At 39.9% G+C, this 22,594-nt stretch overlaps 2 protein-coding genes across 9 annotated transcripts in view; one reads left to right on the forward strand and one right to left on the reverse strand.

Annotated features, from left to right (window-relative positions):
• Positions 1-18,472, reverse strand: part of LOC124613953 (hrp65 protein-like) — a 163,854-nt gene extending 145,382 nt beyond the window's left edge. For 2 of the 4 annotated variants that reach the window (XR_006979662.1, XM_047142724.1), the window contains exons 1-2: positions 18,290-18,443; positions 17,925-18,135 (exon numbers count right to left, since the gene is read on the reverse strand). Coding sequence is in view for 3 of the 4 variants with exons in the window: in XM_047142724.1 (XP_046998680.1) it covers positions 17,925-18,131 (207 nt within the window). In the remaining variant the exon portion in view is untranslated. Of the gene's footprint in view, positions 1-17,924; positions 18,136-18,289 lie in introns of all 4 variants that reach the window. The other 2 variants (XM_047142725.1, XM_047142726.1) reach the window with 2 other exon arrangements.
• Positions 18,473-18,923: 451 nt separating this feature from the next.
• LOC124613954 (magnesium-dependent phosphatase 1-like) overlaps positions 18,924-22,594 on the forward strand; it is a 45,566-nt gene continuing 41,895 nt past the window's right edge. Inside the window, exons 1-3 of one of the 5 annotated variants that reach the window (XM_047142732.1) lie at positions 18,924-19,251; positions 19,337-19,403; positions 19,498-19,691. In XM_047142732.1, coding sequence (XP_046998688.1) covers positions 19,209-19,251; positions 19,337-19,403; positions 19,498-19,691 — 304 coding nt within the window. In that variant the 5' untranslated portion in view covers positions 18,924-19,208. Of the gene's footprint in view, positions 19,252-19,336; positions 19,404-19,497; positions 19,717-22,594 lie in introns of all 5 variants that reach the window. The other 4 variants (XM_047142731.1, XM_047142728.1, XM_047142730.1 and 1 more) reach the window with 4 other exon arrangements.

Consider the following 22,594-nt stretch of genomic DNA (forward strand, 5'->3'; position numbering starts at 1 on the left):
AAAACCATATCAGGGAAAACAGCAGAACTGAGGACATTCTTTTGCTGGGACCCATCTGCAGAAACAAGGATAAAACTGTAGTATGTACTTAAAATGGATGAAAATGAAGTTGTAAAAACAATCTGGAGTACACGTTTTCCTGTATTGTCAAGCTTAAAATCAATTTGGGCCTCTGAAGAAACCACGGCAGCAATGTGTTCCATTCCTTGCTGTGTATTTTGATGTCTGATAGATCCTTTAGACAGTCAGTAGCATGTATCCCAAACAGCTTGGTCACATTGGCCTAATTGCTGAACAGCTGTTCAAAGGTGGGTTGGATCAATGCACTAAATGCCTATGACACTGCACTAAATGTTGATGATTGAGGTGACACACAATGGCCAAAAGGATATGGCACCAAATCCAGAGTGGTGATTCGGCAGCCTCTGCACACGGACTCCAAACTGGACTGGTCCGAAAGGCTCCAGTCGGTATACGAATGCCCTCATAGTGGACAGTGCCTAACATCTTGAGGTAGGAAGTATGGGCTGATCTGTAGACCATGCTGATAATATAAACATAATGGAACAAATGCCGTAGAAAACTGGAGGTGGGAACTGAGAGCTCCTCTTGTTTTTCCACTAAGCCATTTTAAAACACTTAATGACTTGAAGCCCTCTGTTCGTATGTCTTTCAGGTGTGGGAGCTAAGTTAATTTCGAGTCTAATAAAATTCCCAAAAAGAGCACAGTTTCATGAAAGTCACAATATTGTCCCCCATTGTGAGCATAGGTTGGTTAAAACTTCGATGAGCATGGTTAAAATTGACGCGTGTAATCTTCTTCGGTAAGAACCAAAAACTAGTTGTCCTGGCCCAGGTCTCCAGCCTCTTAATGGTCAGCCGTAGCTGCCTCATTGTTAAAAGATCAGAGGAAGAGTAAAAGATTGCAAAGTCATCCACAAACAAAGAGCATCTGACAGGTCTCCCTTACTGTGGAGGAAATGCCATGATAGCAATGGCAAACAATGTGACACTGAGGACACTGCCGTGGGGGACCCCATTCTTTGAATATAGCAGTCTCACAAGGCATCATCAACAAGATATCGAGAATGCTAGTCCTCGAGAAAGGAATGGATAAGAAGTGGCAGGCATCTTCACAGTCCCCATTCAAGAAGTTGGCAAAGGATGTTGTATCTCCAAGTAGTATCCTAAGTTTTTCCAAGGTCAAAACACACATAAACCAAATGGTTTTTGTGTAAGAAGGACTCGTGTATCACCGTCTCCAATAGAATTAAGTTGTCAAGGGTGAAATGGTAGTGCCCGAAACCACATTGGGAGCATCTCAGGTGATCTAGGGATTCGAGCAGCAAGATGAGGCAGCAGTTTACCATACCCCTGGTAAGTTGTATGGTAGTAACTGTTAAAGGCACTATGGTCCTTGCCTGGTTTCCAGAATGGAATACTGCCTCCTCCCAAGTCACGGGGTACTGTGCATCAAACCAGATCTGAATGAAACAAGATAGGAGCTGTACTTTCACTTCAGGTCACAGATGAAGCATGGCATAATGGAACTCATCAGGTCCTGAAGCAATGTGTCTGGCTGCAGACAAAGCCAATTTCAGTTCCTCATGGAGAATGGAAGGTAGTAAGACTTCCTCATTATCCAATAAGAAATTGAGCTTCCTAATCTCCACAGTCCTATTGAAACCAGAAAACCAGGAGCTTGTCTGGATGAAGTAGTTACAGTAAAAAAGTGTTCAGCTAAAACCAGAGATGTCCCTTACTTGACTAGGCCGTAAAGGGACGTGTACTCCCATTGTCTGCAATCCATCTTATTGAATCCCAAAATAGTGCAGTGGAAGTGGACCAACTAATGGAAGTCTTAACTTCGTCCCAGAAACCCTCTTCCATTTTTTATCACTCGCCTCACAGATGTGAAGGCATGAGGGTTTTCTGCTGTTGGATTGTGTTTGAAGTTCCACAGAGCTGTTCGTCTGGCCCTGATTGCCAATCGACTCCTTGCCAAGTTGGGGGAGGGGACCAAACAGCAAAGTCATCATTCCATCAGATTAAGCAAGGAAGGCAGCCATGCCCTTTAAGAGGAACCATCCTGGCATTTGCCTCAAGTGATTTAGGGAAATCATGGAAAACTTAAATAAGGATAGCCAGACATGGGTTTGAACTGTCATCCTCCCAAATGCGAGTCCAGTGTATTGACCACTGCGCCATCTCACTCAGTAGCCAATCAACAGTCTTTATGCCACCAAGGTACAGGCCGTCATCTGAGGTTGCTACTGGACTGGGGATGGACTCTAGATCTCTCAAGTGATATGGCCCACCATCTCCTGTACACAATTCTTTTATTCAAAAATAACCTGTCAACTATACTGCAGTGTATACCTGTCAAAGAACAATGGAATGGGCCTGGGGAGTGGCTGTTAGAAGGGAAACTTCCTATTGCAACCCCCCCCCCAAATCTCAGATTTAATGGTAAGAGAGCTCTTGACAGTGCTATTTATATGCTGCAGTGAACTGTGTGTCCAGACTGTTCAGTGGGAAGTGGTTACAGATCTAGATTCTAGTGAACACTTCCCAGTGTGGATCCATCTGCCGACTAGAATGGTGGAGGATTGGAGATCACAGGTGGATGATAGTAAGGGCAAATCGGTTGTTCTTTGACAGGTATACACTGCAGGTAGGAGTGTGGCAGTTGCTGGTATTTTGGTAGGCAAGTTCTGCCTTGCAACATGCTTGCGTTTAGACGGTCCAGCCCACTCATTTTTCTCACTAGGGAATGTACAGCTATTACAGTGGTTGGTTCTGTTCTATCACTGTTTTTCACTATGATAGCCTGGCATTGGTCTCCATTGATCGCACTGTGGTTAAATTCTACTGTTCAGCTCCTGCCTCTGTTCTGTACCCTGCAACTGACAGCAAGCAACTCTCACAAGGAACCCCTTGACTGTGACATCGCAAGTTCAATCTTCAGTAAGGCTCAATTGAAAGTGTGGCCTTAACAATTATGACAGGAAAAATACTAGCTCCTAATGACTTAACACGTGCATCAGGAGAGTGACAAATTAAATGCCCAGGAGGTGCAGACAACTGCCTATGGAATGTACGAGGGTCACTCCAAAAGAAACGCACACTATTTTTGTAAAAATACAGTTTTCATTCTGCATGTGTGAAAGTTTTACAGTGTGTAGATATGTCCTTCCCACTTGTTTTCAAACTTAGTTCAACCTGTTCCCGTGAGTGGCGCTGTCACAGCATGTCTTCAAGATGGCTGCTACACTTGACGTTCATCAGAAGCAATGTGCTGTCATAGAATTCCTGTGCTGTGAAAACGAGACAGTGGGGAACATCCACAAGAGGTTGAAAGAGGTGTATGGAGATGCTGCTGTCGGTCACAGTGCAGTTAGTCGGTGGGCAAGCAGGTTACGTGATGAACAAGCACGGCAATATTGAGGACTGTCCTCACAGTGGGCAGGCCTCATACTGCACACACTCCAGACAATGAGCAGAGAGTTAACGAATTGCTGACTGCTGACAGACACATCACAGTGAACGAATTGTCACACTATGTTGGGATATGGGAAGGATATGTTTGCACAATACTGAAAGTGTTGGCATTACAAAAGGTTTGTGCCAGGTGGGTTCCCAGGATGTTGACAGTGGCTCACAAAGAAACAAGAAAAACAGTATGCAGCGAACTTTTGGAACAGTACGAGAATGGTGGAGATTAATTTCTTGGAAGAATTGTGACAGGTGATGAAACATGGCTCCATCATTTTTAACCAGAAACGAAGAGGCAATCAATGGAGTGGTATCATGCAAATTCACCCAAGAAAAAAATTCTAAACCACACCTTCCGCTGGGAACGTTATGGCTACGGTGTTTTTTTATTCCAAAGGACTCTTGCTTGTGGACATCATGCCAAGTGGAACCACTATAAATTCTGATGCATATATGACAACACTGAAGAAACTTCAAGCTCAACCGAGTCATGTTCAACCACATCGGCAAAAGCAGGATGTTTTGCTGTTGCACAACAATGCACGGCCACATGTCAGTCAAAAAACCATGTAAGTGATCACAAAACTCGGATTGACAACACAAACACTGCCTTACAGTCCTGACCTGGCACCATGTGACTATCATCTCTTTGAGAAACTGAACGACTCTTCATGGAACAAGGTTTGAAGATAGCGTAAGGCAGTTGAGAGGGATGGAAATTATGTGGAGAAAAGAAAATATTGTTCCTAAAGGATGTATTTGCACACTGTAAAACTTTCAAACCTGTAGAATTAAAGATAGATTTTTAAAAAATAGTGTGCATTTCTTTTGGAGTGACTTATCTATTAGTCATGGACATCAACATTCAAGAAATGTTAAAAAACCGTTTTAAGTTGCGCCCATAACACTGAATGAAAAGTGATGCACCACTGATCACAAATGCTTGCACCATCTAGATCTAAGATTAATTCTACATCTACATCCACAATCTGCAAACCACTGTGAAATGCATGGCAGAGAGTTATGTCCCTTTGTACCAGTTATTGGGTTCCTGTGTATTCCATTCACATATGAAGTGTAGGAAGAATGACCATCTGAATGCCACTGTGTGTGTGTGTGTGTGTGTGTGTGTGTGTGTGTGTGTGTAGCAATTATTCTGATCTTATTCTCATTATCCCTACATGGGCAATAAGCAGGGGCTTGTAGCATAATCCTAGACTCATCATTTGAACTCAGCTCTTGTAACTTTAGACTTTCTCAAGAGTTCATTTTTATCTTCATTAGTCTTTCAGTTCAGTTCCTTTAGTATCTATAAGCAATTCCAATCCCAAAGAAAGCAGGTGTTGACAGATGTGAAAATTACCGAACTATCAGTTTAATAAGTCACAGCTGCAAAATACTAACGCGAATTCTTTACAGACGAATGGAAAAACTGGTAGAAGCGGACCTCGGGGAAGATCAGTTTGGATTCCGTAGAAATGTTGGAACACTTGAGGCAATACTAACCTTACGACTTATCTTAGAAGAAAGATTAAGAAAAGGCAAACCTACGTTTCTAGCATTTGTAGACTTAGAGAAAGCTTTTGACAACGTTAACTGGAATACTCTCTTTCAAATTCTGAAGGTGGCAGGGGTAAAATACAGGGAGCGAAGGGCTATTTACAATTTGTACAGAAACCAGATGGCAGTTTGGCAGTTGTAAGAGTCGAGGGGCATGAAAGGGAAGCAGTGGTTGGGAAAGGAGTGAGACAGGGTTGTAGCCTCTCCCCGATGTTATTCGATCTGTATATTGAGCAAGCAGTAAAGGAAACAAAAGAAAAATTCGGAGTAGGTATTAAAATTCATGGAGAAGAGGTAAAAACTTTGAGGTTCACCGATGACATTGTAATTCTGTCAGAGACAGCAAAGGACTTGGAAGAGCAGTTGAACAGAATGGACAGTGTCTTGAAAGGAGGATATAAGATGAACATCAACAAAAGCAAAACGAGGATAATGGAATGTAGTCAAATTAAATCGGGTGATGCTGAGGGGATTAGATTAGGAAATGAGACACTTAAAGTAGTAAAGGAGTTTTGCTATTTGGGGAGCAAAATAACTGATCATGGTCGAAGTAGAGAGGATATAAAATGTAGACTGGCAATGGCAAGGAAATTGTTTCTGAAGAAGAGAAATTTGTTAACATCAAGTATAGATTTAAGTGTCAGGAAATCGTTTCTGAAAGTATTTGTATGGAGTGTAGCCATGTATGGAAGTGAAACATGGACGGTTAATAGTTTGGACAAGAAGAGAATAGAAGCTTTCGAAATGTGGTGCTACAGAAGAATGCTGAAGATTAGATGGATACATCACATAACTAATGAGGAGGTGTTGTATAGGATTGGGGAGAAGGGAAGTTTGTGGCACAACTTGACTAGAAAAAGGGATCGGTTGGTAGGACATGTTTTGAGGCATCAAGGGATCACAAATTTAGCTTTGGAGGGCAGCGTGGAGGGTAAAAATCGTAGAGGGAGACCAAGAGATGAATACACTAAGCAGTTTCAGAAGGATGTAGGTTGCAGTAGGTACTGGGAGATGAAGAAGCTTGCACAGGATAGAGTAGCATGGAGAGCTGCATCAAACCAGTCTCAGGACTGAAGACCACAACAACAACAACAACAACAACAACAACAACAACAACAAAGGATACTATGTTTTACGTTTTGTGAAGAGCATAATTTTACTTTTCTGAACATGTAAGCAAGCTGCCAGTCTTTGCGTCACTTGAAATCTATCAAGAACTGACTAATATCTACGCAGCTTCTTTCAGATAGTACATTACAGGTAACTGCATTATCTGCAAAAAAATTTCAGGTTACTATTAATATTGTCCACAAGGTCATTAATATACAACACGAACAGCAATTGTCACAACACACTTCCCTCAGGTACAAACCAAAAACTTCCACATCTGACAATTCTTCTTCCAAGATAACAAGCAGTGCCCTCCCTACCAAAAAATCCTAAATCCAGTCACAAATTTTACTTGATACCCCATATGACAGTACTTTTGACAAATTTATGTAGTGTACTGTAAATCAAGAAATACTGCATCTGGATGAATGCCTTGATCCAAAGCTTTCAGTATGATGTGAAAAAAGGTGCGAGTTGAGTTTCACATGACCTCTTCTTAAGTGGTCAAGGACCAATTTGGGACATTGTAAAGGAACATTTAAAACAGAGTCAAGCATTTCAGCTTTTGCTTTGCTACCCTCAATTTCAGTTCCTATTTCATTCGCTATATAATTTACACTAACTTTGTTGCCACTAACAGCCTTTACAAATGACCAGACTTTCTTTGGGTTCTGTGGAAGATCAATTAACAATAATCTGCTACAGTAGTCACTGAAGGCATCACGCACTGCTCTCGGTGGCAAAAAAACTTCATTCGGCATCTCTCTCTATGGCCCTACACTGTTTTACACATGTTACGCAGTTATCTGTTTCTTTACAGTGACTACACCACAGATGTTCCCTTCCATTATGAACTGTTCAGCTAGGTACATACCTCTCCAGTGCATGGTCAACTATTGTTTAAAACTTTAATCAGAGTTCCTATACTCCTTTGCTGAAAGTTACAAGTTTCTCATTGAGATATGACACTAGTGATTTTTTTTATCTAGTTTACTGAACACTTATCTTTCTGCTTGTTTTAGTTGTGCTTTGTAATTTGATAATCGCTGCTGCCGAAACTGCACCAAGGTCACCGACATCAGTTTTGATGTCCACATCCTCAACAAGGTCATGTCTACTTGCCTTTAGATGCCACTATTTCCATCATGGGTGGGGTTTGTAACTTATCTTCAAGGTAGTTTTCACAAAATGCACTTACTATTGTTTCACAGGATGCCTTATCCCACCTACCATTAACAAAACTACAATTTTCCCAGTTGATTGTTGGAAGATTAAAATTTTTTTTGGGATTTACGTACAATATAACTGAGGTTTACTCAAAAGTTTTCAGTTACTTCAGATGACTGAGTCTTGTGGGCAATAGAAAGATCCAATTACTTTATGCCCACCCCCTGTTATTGAGTCTTGCCCAATCTCACATGGATCTTAAGTTTCTATCTCAGTGTATTTGAGTTTGTGAAACACCACCTCCACCCAAATAGCATATCCTTTCGATATACAATTAAATTCTCCCCGAAAGTCTCACTGCTGTCAATGTAAGGTTTCAAACAGTTTTCTGTGTCCAGTATTATGCAAACTTCACCGCTTTTATGAGGGCTTCAAACTCTGGCACATCATTGCAAATGTTTCAGCAGTTTACCATTAGAATTTTGATACTCTCACCTGTGAAAGGCTTTTCAGTCTTACAGTGATACTTCTACATTTCCTAGAACTATCACTAATTGGATTGGATGGAGAATCACGTAATCTTAAAAAACCCTTGTGTGCATCCCACAGTCAGCTACCTGGGTAGCAGCCTACGATGTGTAGTGCACACCTGACCCATTTAGGGGCACCCTACAGTTCTAAACTCTATGGCCAAGTCCAGGCACTCACAGCCTCGCATGGCACAGAACCCTCAAAGTATCTGGTTCATTCTTCACAATAAACTCTGAACCAATGGGCCAAAATCAGTTCTGATGACAACTCCTCTGGAGTTACAAACACTGAAGGATGTTCAGCTAGATATCCATTCTTACAGAATGCGTATAGAATCATATTGCTGTAATCAGGTTATGAGAACTGATGCAATGTGATGGCATGCAACTAAATGCCAAACAATCTGTCGAGGAGATTGTCATGAATAAGGCATAGCTGCAGATAGTGGAAAAATATATTTCATATGCGCAAATATCCAGAGGCTGAATTTGCCAAGTGGTTCCAGGTAGTACGCCCTGCAATGTCTCTTTTCAAGAGGGATAGTTTGTTCTAATGGAGAGTGATTTGAAACAGACCAGGAACAAAGCAAAAGCTAGTTATTTTGACCGCGTAAGGGCCAAAAGCAGTGCTCATACCAATAACTTTCCCACCAATTTACCATCCAGATTAAAAGTCAGCTTATCGTATATGAATGTGTTAGGGAATTAATGTTAGTTGATCGTGAAACAACTCTTGGTACTTCTAATTTCCTTTGTTCGTTTCATATGCATTTCCTCTTCAAACACCGATTGGCTGAAGTAGAAGGATGTGTAAGTTTATATCTTCCACAAATTTTCAGGCCACAGATTTCATTATCACACATCTTCAATTTCCTAGCACCTTCACCACTTCCTTGAAATGACAATATACATTGCACACAATCTGGTGTCCATAACATAGGCCACTATCATGCACACCTTGTAAATTTTGTCAAGCATCCTTGAAACACGCAAACACTAGGTTTCTGTAACAACTACTCCCTCGAATATCGAGTTTTTTTTTATCCACTGCATGGTCACACTACTGCAGACTTATTCAAAATCTGTTCTTTTTTACTATGCTTCACATCTTCCATGTACATAATTACATTTATGTACCCACTCCTTGGACAATGACTGTCGTTTACTACAAATTGCTGGAGATGGGATTTGAGGCTCCCTGCCCTACGAACTCTGATTAACTACACAACTTTACATCTGTTTCATTTAAGCACTTATTGTCGTCGTCTCCTGCTGTACGTTGACAACAGTACAGCATATACGACACCACACATTCCACCAACTCCATCTTGCAGAAACAATAATATTTCATCTGCCACTTCTTTCACATTCTGCAAAATTTCTTGGATTCCTTTCTGACAAAATGTCAACTCTGGCAACTTTTGTAGAGTTAATGTAATGTTTAGCAGTCTCATTGCTCTGCTTTGTAACACAACTACCAGTTTAGCACTGTTACTTTTCGACTAATCAGCTCAACTACAATCTGTAGCCTCGTGCAGTGCTCACCATTTGATACCTCCAGTCCAAACCCCCAGTAGCCATTAGCCATTAATATTGTGGCTGCATGGTAGACAGTACGTGGAGTGTCAAATGTCATATCATTGGTCTTTTGCAACCTCACACTCATAGGTCAGTTTCCAATTAGTTTCAATTAAAAATTCCTCACTCTGGCGACTAAATCAATTCTCGTTCAGATTTTCATTGTGATTTGTGTGACTTTAGTTCATTCCTAGTCCTATAGAAAGGCACTTCTCTCAAAGCCATCAGAATTAAGAATGCAGAATTATGGATTGTGGATAGAAACCATCATTCAAGACTACTTTCCTTAGTTAATGTGTATCACTGATCTACGGACTAGTTGCTACAAGCTGCCTCAACACATACACACAGTTTCTAACTAATAATTGTCTTAGTATAAACCTGTAACTTAAGATTATGGCCTCTTAACGAGTAAATTATGACAGTATTTCAAATTTTAATTTGGCCAATACGTGTTTAAAAAATTGAGAAATTTCTTTGCTCGAGAAGTCAGACAGGATAACTTCAATTGGAACCACAAACTGGGATAGCCATTTAGTGATACAGAGTTCTAGAATTACTATCACATACACAAATATATCTAGCAATGTAATTGTCAGGGGGTATGAAACGTCTTCTAGCAATAAATTTAAATTATTTTACTATATACGATTATAGGGCTGTGAGTCAGTATTATTAATTTTACATGTACCCAGTAACCTTTGTGTGAGCACTAAATTGAAGCAATTTAAGTTTGCAGTTCACAGTGTCCGAACTGTGATGCACCAACAACAACACCAAGTACAGTAAGTGACAAATTCTGACACTAACAGGAATGACAAAACAACTTTTCAATGGTGTAAGAGGGCCATCAAGAAAAGTAACAAACGTCTTTAAACAAAATACTAATGTGGAAAAACAAATTTTATTACACAGGTCTTGGAAGTACACTCTTAAGCTGTTTTTCTACATAATCACCATTCAAACAGGAACTTTTACCACACCGTTGCTTAAGTTTTTCAATAACATCTCTGTAGAAATCTGCTGCCTGCTATTACCACCACTGGTTTACCACCATAGCATGCAGTTTGGCATCAGTATCAAAGCATCGGGTATCAAGCTGTCTTCAGTATGGATAAGAGGTAGTAGTCATTGAACACCAAATGGTGGATTATCAAAAACCTAAAAAGCAAAACCCAACAGTAGCTCTGAAGTACAAATGGCCATGTGCAGATGTTCGTTATCATCAGAAAACAAAACTTTTGTGCTAAGTTTTCCCCGATGATTGTTTTGTATCGCCTGTCTTAACTTTGTCAGTGTTTGACAACACCTCTGAGTTAATTTTAGTGCCATGTTCAATTAAATAAACAAAAATCACTCCCTTAGAGCCCCAAAGCACAGTGGACATGATCTTGCTTTGACAGCATTTGTGACCATTTCCTTAATATCTTGTGAGAATGTGTGTCCTCTTTCCATTCCACATCAAAAAGTCAATACTCTGCAAATCTAACAGCCAGTCAGAGGCTTCATCCAACCACCTTCACAATAATTCTGTTATTTCAATCTAACAGCAAGTGGAAAAAGACCAACAACTATGTCCTTCCATGCGAGCTGCTATTTCCCTTATTTTATTGTGATGATCGTTTCCCCCTATGTAGGTCAGTATCAACAAAATAATTTCAAATTTGGAAGTGAAAGTTTGGATTAAAATTTCATAAAGACTCTGCTGCAACAAAACATGCATTTTCATTATATCCAACACAAATCCTTTCTCCCCTACTTTGCAATAATACAAAATAGGTTGCTCTGAACTTTCTTGATATACTCTGTTACTGGTAAGGATCCCACTCTGTGCAGTAGTATTCCAAGAGAGGATAGACAAGGATAATGTAAGCAGTCTAGTAGATCTTTCATCTCCGATAAGCTTTATGCGAATAAAACAGTCTTTGGTTCACTTTCCCCATGACATTTTCTGTGTGTTCTTACCAATTTAAGTTGTTCGTAAGTGTGATTCCTAGGTATTTAGTTAAATTTATGGTCTTTAGATTGACATTTATTGTGTAACCAAAGTTCAACAGATTCCTTTCAGCACCCTTGTGGATGACCTTACACTTGATTATTTGGGATCAATTGCCAATTTTCACACCATACAGATATCTTTTCTAAATCTGTTTAGCAATGTTCTAATCTTTGCCTTTTTGTTTCACAATTGACATGCTACAGGTCTCATTCCCAGTAACGATACAATCAGTAACTTTCCATATTTCTTGTAATCTAACCAGCACAAAATTTATGGTAACCAAGCCACCTCCTCTCCCACAATTTCATGAACCAAACACCTTGAAATCTTGGAAACGTCTTTCAGAAGTCCCATAAGCATGAAAATTTGCACATATTTTGTCATTTATTTTCAACACTAGTTAGTCACAAGGCTACTATTGTGGTCCTCATGAGCATTGGTACAGCCATTTTTTAAATCAATGCACCACTGCCCCACTCAGATTTCACTCATTACCACTCTGTACATACCACAAAGGTTGTCATAAATTTCAACTGATTTGCAGTTTTGCCCACAAACATCTCAGGACAGCACTTCACAAGAGGCAGGATTCTATATTGCAGCACACATCACAACATGTCACAGAAAGCAACGTAGCAGACACAGATCACATCCTACCACCACTGCATGCATACCGAGTGTATGAATGTTATGGCACCAACTTGGCAGCTGTAGCCCTGCCCATCACCACACCCAAACGTCTGTTACTTCCTGGATAGCTCAACTGCCAAACTTGGTACTTAGAGTTGGAAACTTAGATAATACCAAATGTATTTGGATAAGTTAGCAATTCACAAATTTTCTGACTCCAATACACTGATGGAAGTTTATGTTTACACAGTCTTTCACAGGTACTTTTTCCTTATTGAAAGATGGGGAAAATTTGCCATGACGATTTTTTTTTTTTTTTCAATGAGTTTCAATAGGTTGTGCCCTTGCCACAGCTTTGTGAATCATTTAGATTTACACAACCCCATCATCAAAAAGTTATCAAGGCTCATAAATATTTGAAGAATGACATGGTTACTGCCAAGAAATATAAAAGATAAAAAAAGAAAAGTTATCAGCAGCTCTTGGCAGTAACTCTTCAACTGTATAGGTCAACTGATGTTTTTACACCTATTAAAATTGGTTTGCAATAATTGTGTGTTTTTGCAGCTTTGAAACCAATCATGTATTGCATTTTTCTGGTTGGTCTGATCTGTAAGTTTTGCTATTATGGTTTTGCAATAATTTTACTTTGGCTCTACTCAAAATACATTTTCTATGATGTCACATTGGTTTCAATAAATCTCATTAAAAATTTATACAGTTATATAGTTTATGTTTATACTCGACTACCACACGACTTTGTAATGCCACTGACCACATATATAATTGTGTGTTTTTAGAGCTCGTTATGTCACTGGTCGAAGTCAATGGGTGGGATCGAAATCTATTTTATCCCTGAATCTTATTTTTATTATGCAGAATTACATTGCAATCAGGAGTTAGATGAAAAACTGGTACAAGGAATGCTAAAAAGACAAACTTTTCAAGAGAATTGAGGTAGAACAACAATCAAACGAAGTCTTTATATGCAGTGGTCACCCATGTTCTTGAAAATGACTTCCTTAAAAAGGATCCTTCCATATAGCTATAGGGTATCACTCTTACAAAGATAATAAACAACAACTAATAAAGAGTTATTCATAATTTTCCAGTTTATATTCATCTAAGCTAACCTGCCATGTTGGCTGTGATTTGTACATTTGATGCACATTTAAAACAATCACAAGCAAAACTGCAAATAATAGTGTAGGCAGTTAAGTAGTTACATCCCAATGTTTGTAAGTGATGTGTCAGGGGAACTGAATACAACCAATTTTGAGTTGGTTGAATGCTAGTTTGTAACTTCCTATGGTTCGTAAGTACAGTTGTCTAATACTATGTCCTATTAGGTTAGAACTGAACCACACTGTAGGAAATTTTAGCAGTCTGTAGTAAGACCAGGGTATGTACACACACACACACACACACACACACACACAAAGCAAACCTCACCTCACACACACACATGATCACAGTCTCCAACAGCTCAGACCATAATGCAACTGAAATGTAGAAACACATTGCTGCTTCCACTCTATGTGACAGTTGCATTCCAATCCACATGGCCAGTCTGTGTGTGTGTGTGTGTGTGTGTGTGTGTGTGTGTGTGTGTGTGTGTGTGTGTGTGTGTGTGGTTTTTTTCTGATGGAGGCTATGCCGAAGTGTCTTAGCTATGCATGTCTGTCATCTGGTAAGCAGCAATCTATCTTTTCCTTACACTGTTTACACACACACACACACACACACACACACACACACACACACACACACACACAAGCAGACATGTAAATGCAAAGAGGTTGGGCACAGATGTCAGTCGAGGCAGAAGTACAGAGGCAAAGATGTTGTTGAAAAACAGGTGAGGTACGAACGGCGGCAACTTGAAATTATCGGAGGCTGAGGCCTGGTGGGTAAAGGGAAGAGAGAATATATTGAAGGGCAAGTTCCCATCTCCGGAGTTCTGATAGGTTGGTGTCTGTGGGAAGTACCCAGATAACCCGGAGGGTGTAACACAGTGTCAAGATGTGCTGGCTGTGTACCATGGCATGTTTAGCCACAGGGTGATCCTCATTACCAACAAACACTGTCTACCTGTGTCCATTCATGTGAATGGACTGTTTGTTGCTGGTCATTCCCACATAGAAGGCTTCACAGTGTAGGCATGTCAGTTGGTAAATCACGTGGGTGCTTTCACACGTGGCTCTGCCTTTGATCGTGTACACCTTCCGGGTTACAGGACTGGAGTAGGTGGTGGTGGGAGGGTGCATGGGGCAAGTTTTACACTGGGGATGGTTACAAGGGTACGAGACAGAGGGTGGGGAAGGTGGTTTGAGGATTTCATAGGGATGAACCAAAAGGTTAAGAAGACCCGTGACGTAAGGATGCTGCCGTGTGTGACGTCATGACGGCGCGGAGTTTGGTTTGAGCGTGGCTGTCTCCAGTTCTGTTTTATCTTATTTTATTTACTTTTCTGATCTGTTTGTTCTATCTCGTGATTTTTTTTTAATTTAAAAACACTTAATACTTATTTTAATTATCTGTTTCCTCCAATTTCTGTTTTAGTTTATTATATATATCTTTCTGATCTGTTTGTTCTATCCCGTGAGATTTTTTTTTTTTAAAGACAAAAAACACTAATCAGCTACTGAAGCATCTTTATCTTCTATGGGTTGCAGGTGTTACGACCCCTGGGGAGGTGAGTGGGTATTCATGCATGGCTGTCTTTACTTACACATTTTAGCTACGCAAGGCGTCTAAATTTGTTTATATTTAGTTTGCCCCCCCCCCACCCAAAACACCCCATTTCCCGCACTTGTCCCGTTAGTGTCATTAGGCTTCTTGTGGAAAGTGTGTGTGTTTTTGTTTCCGCCATATTTGTGACGTCATGGGTCAAAGCAGACGGGTGGGATTGGACGCTTCCGTATTTCCCAAAATTTGTGTGTTAGTGATAGGCACATATACAGACAATGATAGTATCATGTATACAAGGTATAAATGGGCTGTCATTTGTACTAAGGTGACTCGTTTAAAGGTTTCTTAAGTGATTATGATCACATGACAAGAACTGAGAGCATTAGAATATGGAATTCTAATTGGAGCTAGATGCACGAGACATTTAATCTCTGAAAACATTAATAAATTCAATATTCTGAGATCGACAGTGACAAGAGTGTCAAGAATACCAAATCCCAGGCACTATCTCTCACCACGGACAAAACAGTGGCCAATGCCTTCACTTGACAGAGCAATAACACTTGTTTAAAGTTGCCCCTGGTAACAGGCAAGCAACACTGCAACTAACAGCAGAAATCCATGTATGACAAGTGTTCCTATTAGCAAATGCGTCAAAATTTGGCATTAACTGGGCTTTGGCAGCAGACAATGAATGCGGCCTTGCAAACATCATGACATTGCCTGCAGCACCTCTCCTGAGATCATGACCACATCAGTTGGACACTACACAACTGTAAAAGTGTGGCGTGATCAGATAAGCTGTGATTTCAGTTGCTAAGAGCTGGTGATAGGGTTCAAGTGTGGTGAAGACCCTACAAAGCCATGGACCCAAAAACTAGTAGTGGCTCCAAAATGAAATGGACTGGGTCCTCTGGTCCAACTGAAGCAATCATTAACTCAAAATGGCTGGCTTCGTTTACTTTAAGACCATTTGCAGCCATTAATGGACTTCATGTTCCAGAACAGCAATGGAATTTTTGTGGATGAGAATGCCCCATGTTACCAGGTCATATATCTTCACAATTTGTTTAAAGAACATTCTCGACAGTGAGTGAATGGCCGGCCACCCAGATCACCCAACAAATACCATCCAACAGTTACGGGACAATCTAGAGGTCTATTCGACAATTTTTTTCCAGTAACACTTTCACAATTATGGATGCCATTAGGGCAGCATGGCTCAACATCTCTGCAATGGACTTACAATGGCTTGTGTCCAAGCCATGCGTTGCTACGTTAACAACTGGTAAAAGGTGGTCCGACAGTGTTATGAGGTACGATTTGACACCTCAGTGTAGTTGTTTTACTTGCAAAGAAATGCTAATCGTTAGGTCTGATCTGGGTTTGTGACACTATTCAGTTTCCTATGAATTTGTTCCAGCTGAAACTAATGCAAATTAATGTCTGTAAACATAAACAGAGAGCAAACTTCTCATCAAACCTCAGAAATCTCACATAATTCTTTTATACCCCTGTTTTTACAGCAAATAGTAGGTCCCTGGAGTGCATCATACAGTATGGAGGTGTTTACTTCTGCATTCATTCACAACACAAGCATAAATGTCTACTACTATGGGGTCGACAGAAGCGTCCGATCCCACGCGTCGGCTTTGGCCCGTGACGTAAGGGTGTTGTGTGTGACGTCAATGGCGCGGAGTTTGGTTTGAGTGTGGCTGTCTCCAGTTCTGTTTTATTACTTATTTTAATTATCAGTTTCCTCGAATTTCTGTTTTAGTTTATTATATTTATCTTTCTGATCTGTTCGTTCTATCCCGTGAGATTTTTTTTTTTTTAAAGACAAAAAACACTAATCAGCTACTGAAACATCTTTATCTTCTATGGGTTGCAGGGGTTACCAACCCTGGGGAGGTGGGTGGGTATTTATGCATGGCTGTCTTCACTTACAAGTTGTAGCTACGCAAGGCATCTAAATTTGTTTATATTTAGTTTGCCCCCCCCCCCCCACAACACCCCATTTCTCGCGCTTGTCCCGTTAGTGTCATTAGGCTTCTTGTGGAAAGTGTGTGTGTGTGTGTGTGTGTGTGTGTGTGTGTGTGTTTTTGTTTCCGCCATATTTGTGACGTCATGGGTCAAAGCAGACGAGTGGGATCGGACGCTTCCGTATTTCCCTACTATGGACATTGACCAGCTGCCATGTATTAGTAGTACTCAAATTTGCCACTGTTGAAGCACATTTCAAAATATGTTTGATTATATTGATGTCTATGGAAAAGGGTCAAGAACTCTATACTCCCTCAGCCACTTAAACCACAATGACACAAACAAAAAATCAAGAAGTAAAATGGCTGAAGTTTGGGAGTGCACGAGAAACATTTAAAGCATGCCACCAACCAATTATAGTATTTTAAAGCGGTGAATGTTACCCCTCTGGGCTTAAAAATTTAGAAAAAGAACGGTTGTACAAAACGCACTGCTTTCAATACACCAAGCAGAAAAATTGACCCCTCTGGGCGTGTGTAAAAGCATCAGCTTCTATTTAAGCATAAACACACACAGAATACAGATGCTTGTCTTCTGCTAAACAGCTCAAAATACTCTAGCCAAACCAGGGACGCAATGCACTCCTTCGAAAAAAAATTGAACACACGTGGGTGCTGTTTGAAGTATGTCCACCAGTGGACAGGAAAAAGGGCATGGCATGTTAACAGCCAAGCACTGCACCAGCTCCCTGGGTAATTTGAATCCTTCAAGTTAGACAGTACGATCATAGATTTAATTTCAATAAACTACCAAGCCTACTTGGTAACTATTCTACAATTAGTTCCTTTACGCACTACCCATCACAATGTACTATGCCCATCGTCGACGAATGTACGGTAACATGCGTACATAACTTGAAACCGATACAGAATATAAGATTACTTAAATATCGTAAAAACAAATCCATTTCAGGCATTGCACTTCGTGCTGAACCAAATTAATAGAAATTGTAAACATACACGTGAAACAGCGTCCCTAAAACTTAACGAGAAATGTACACTACAAAATAAAGAGTTGAAAAGGGGGGGGGGGGGGGGGGGGCGCATGCTACACCGCATAGTCCCAAGCCTCACTGCATCTCGTCACTAGCACTACATAACTAAATTTTTTTAAACACTTACATCAGGATTTCTGCCTCTGTTGTCGTCTCTGGGACGATTCGCAAATCTGCCTCTGCCACCACCAAATCCACCACCTCGGCCATCGAAATTGCCCCGGCCTTCACCACGACCGCCACCGGGATGATTGTTTTGCCCGGCATGGTTTTGACCTTTCCGGTCGTGTTCCTCTTCATTCTTAATGTTCATTTCATTTGCAGCGTTTTCCATTGCTCTACACGTAGTAAAAAGAAATTTACAGAAATCAGTAAAATTAACATTCAACCGCAGTTCGAACAGAGTACGTTAGACCACAATAATGCGCAATACAATGGGAAACCATGCAAATAAAAACATAATTCTATACAAACTGTTAAAAATGAACTTACATGTTAAGTTCTAGTACTTTATACCTGTTTATGTGATATACTTCACGCTTAAATCACCCCTCACGCTACAACCGGACTATAGATGCCACACGTACCAGGATAAAGGACTAATGGCGGCCAAGTAAAGCTCCTTCCGCGCACGAATGGCAAGTGGATCGAGATGCTTCCGCGCAACGAAGTGCGTCCTAAAATGGGGCGAAAAGTATCCTATTTGACACCTGAATATATAAATCATTGTCACACCTGATATTTATTCTTAATATTAAAAATTCTTTTCTTAAAAAGCTTACCAGTAGAAATTAAAATGTTACCACTTTCTGGCGATTAAATGACTGTAAGCTACAGTTGGGATGGGATGTTGGTTGATAATCGTTTATTGGTTCTTCACAGGTTCATTGTAATAAACATAAAACAACATAATACAGTTATTTCATATCTTACGCGCTGACAGCCACATAATTTTCACATGAAGAAATTCGCGGAAGATAAAACGCTAACGATGTACTCCACAAGAAATCCACAAAAATTTTTATTTATGGCTTACATAAATTATTTACATTGAAAAAGTCTATCGATATGATATTTTGTTGATGACTGTCTTGCAATTTTTTGCAGAAGCATTGCATATGATGACTACCCGCATTGTCTTGAAAGACAAGATGTAGAAGTGCATTTATAATATCAGTAATAATTGTTTTATTTAATAATCGGTCAAGTATAACATACACCGTTAATGGAACACTGTCGAATTATAATTTTTCGAAAAGGAAGAAAATAAATTATTTTCATAAGCAGATAGCCAGTGGACTCCAGCTTTGATTATCGACCAATCAGGAGATCCTTACAACAGTACCTATGAGTCGCAAAAATAAGATAAAAAAAGCGTTCCGCAAAGTGAGTTATCGAGATTTATTTAGGCATGAATTTAGAAAGGAAACCAAAATTAATTGTATTTGATTTAGGTGAGATCCACTATTTTTTTAGGTCTGAGAAAAATAGAAGCTCCATCCTGCACTAGTAAGATAATTTTGTATTGCCTTAATTGAGTTACAGATTACACGTTGTGGCCGTTCTGGGTGGATACTCACGTTTCATTGCCGCTGCGAAGAAACAGGTTGGTCCGGAAAGATTCTGTTCGAAACGTTTAGAAATAAGTGAAGTATTATCCACGGGAGAGGTCAGTAACTCGCGTTTCAATGTGTTAAAAGTATAGGAAACGTCGTAGATGCCGCTGGAAGGAAAGTTCCTTACTACCCCGAAGTTCCAACAGTACTTGAACATTTGAAAGCTCAGGGTTACACCTTAGCAGTCGCATCAAGAACAGGGGAAATAAGAGGGGCCAATCAAGCCCTTCAGCTTTTTAACTGGGACAAGTACTTCACGTACAAGGAAATATACCCAGGTTGCAAAGTAAACCATTTTAATCAGTAAGTCAAATAAAGCACTAATATCATTATTATGACATCAGTGTACTTTATTGGAGATGCACAACCATATAACAAAGGATGCACAGCAGTTTGCAGTAAATTAAAATGACAAAAACCTTATAACAACTTAGTTGTTTCATATTTTTTGCCCATATCAGTTATGCTAATGTATCAACAAATTTTAAAATACATTGACGTGTATGTAGTTTGCCACTTGCTGTGCTTCAGAGGTCTTTTAGTAACATATCATAACACTTTAACAGTAGTAAAAGTACTGCTATTCCACTTTATAATACTAAATAGAATGTGCGTTAGTCACCTTGATATATACCATACATATTTCTCCTTTTATTTGTGGTTTTGCCTTATATATTCCAGCTCTTTGATACTATGTTTCCGACTTCAAATATTAAATAGTATATTGGCAATGACTGTATTGTCACCTATAACTTTTTTTAACCCATTACCCAAATCCTTCCCAAAGCAGTCAGTGAATCTGTTAGCAATTCTTCATTGATAGTCATTCTTTCTCAAGTGGTGCCAATGTAATCTGTGAATTTTATTGATGCTGTATTTCTTTGTGAGTCTGACTGCATTGCAGTTTCAAACTATTATTCACTTGATTTACCACTAATTAAGGCCTAAGACAAAAGTAGTGTGTATTGTTCATGATTTAGTAAAGTTTTGAGTTGGTCCATTAAATAAGTAATCAACATTTTGTTCCAGCTACAGGGGTTCATTATTTACTGATAAAAGCTATACTCAAAGAGTCTCTTCAGCATGACATTCTGGTAAACTCACACTTCAGAACCGTCTTTGAGAGGAAAGAAGTCATAACGTTTTTACGGTTCTCAGCTGAAGATTATGAATGTCGGATAGTTAAGCCACATTTTTCTCTTTAATTTTTTTGCTATGTGCCTAAACAAAACGGAAACTGTCATGATAAACCTTTTATTTTCCCCCTTGTTGTAGTTGTGGTCCTCAGTCCAGAGACTGGAGCTCTCCATGCTACTCTATCCTGTGCAAGCTTCTTCATCTCCCAGTACCTACCGCAACCTACATCCTTCTGAATCTGTTTAGTGTATTCATCTCTTGGTCTCCCTCTACGATTTTTACCCTCCGTGCTGCCCTCCAATACTAAATTGGTGATCCCTCGATGTCTCAAAACATATCCTACCAACCGATCGCTTCTTCTAGTCAAGTTGTGCCACAGGCTCCTCTTCTCCCCAATTCTATTTAATACCTCCTCATTAGTTATGTGATCTACCCATCTAATCTTCAGCATTCTTCTGTAGCACCACATTTCGAAAGCTTCTATTCTCTTCTTGTCCAAACTATTTATCGTCCATGTTTCACTTCCATACATGGCTACACTCCATACAAATACTTTCAGAGAAGACTTCCTGACACTGAAATCTATACTCAATGTTATCAAATTTCTCTTCTTCAGAAATGCTTTCCTTGCCTTTGCCAGCCTACATTTTATATCCTCTCTGGTTCGACCATCATCAGTTAATTTTGCTCCCCAAATAGCAAAACTCATCTACTACTTCAAGTGTCTCATCTCCTAATGTAATACCCTCAGCATCACCTAATTTAATTCGACTACATTCGATTATCCTCGTTTTGCTTTAGTTGATGTCCATGTTATATCCTCCTTTCAAGACACTGTCCATTCTGTTCAGCTGCTCTTCAAAAGTCCTTTGCTGTCTCTGACAGAATTAGAATGTCATCAGCAAACCACAAAATTTTTATTTCTTCTCCGTGGATTTTAAATCCTGCTCTAAATTTTCCTTTTGTTTCCTTTGCTGCTTGCTCAATATACAGATTGAATAACATCAGGGAGAGGCTACAATCCTGTCTCACTCCCTTCCCAACCGCTGCTTCCCTTTCATGGCCTCGACTCTTATAACTACCTTCTGGTTTCTGTACAAATTTTAAGTAGCCTTTTGCTCGCTGTATTTTACCCCTTCCACCTTCCGAATTTGAAATAAAGTATGCCAGTCAACATTGTCAAAAGCTTTCTCCAAGACTTCAAATGCTAGAAACATAGGTTTGCCTTTCCGTAATCTATTTTCTAAGATAAGTAGTAGGGTCAGTATTGCCTCACGTGTTCCAACATTTCTCCAGAATCCAAACTGATCTTCCCCGAGGTCGGCTTCTACCAGTTTTTCCATTCGTCTGTAAAGAATTTGTGTTAGTATTTTGCAGCAGTGGTTTATTAAACTGATAGTTCGGTAATTTTCACATCTGTCAACACCTGCTTTCGTTGGGATTGGAATTATTATGTTATTCTTACAGTCTGAGGGTATTTCGCCTGTCTCATACATCTCGCTCACCAAATGGTAGAATTTTGTCAGGGCTGACTCTCCCAAGGCTGTCAGTAGTTCTAATGGAATGTTGTCTACTCCCGGGGCCTTGTTTCGACGCAGGTCTTTCGTGCTATGTCACACTCTTCACGCAGTATCATATCTCCTATTTCATCTTCGTCTACATCCTCTTCCATTTCCATAATATTGTCCGCAAGCACATCGCCCTTGTATAGACCCTCTATATACACCTTTCACCTTTCTGCTTGCCCTTCTTTGCTTAGAACTGGGTTTCCATCTGAGCTCTTGATATTCGTGCAAGTGGTTCTCTTTTCTCCAAAGGTCTCTTTAATTTTCCTGTAGGCAGTATCTTTCTTACCCCTAGTGATATACACCTCTACATCCTTACATTTGTCCTCTAGCCATCCCTGCTTAGCCATTTTACACTTCCTGTCAATCTCATTCTTGAGACGTTTTTATTCCTTTTTGCCCATTTCATTTACTGCGTCTTTGTTTTTTCTCCTTTCATCAATTAAACTCAATATCTCTTCTGTTACCCAAGGATTTCT

The sequence above is a fragment of the Schistocerca americana genome, chromosome 4, assembly GCF_021461395.2.
Source record: "Schistocerca americana isolate TAMUIC-IGC-003095 chromosome 4, iqSchAmer2.1, whole genome shotgun sequence".
NCBI lineage: Eukaryota > Metazoa > Arthropoda > Insecta > Orthoptera > Acrididae > Schistocerca > Schistocerca americana.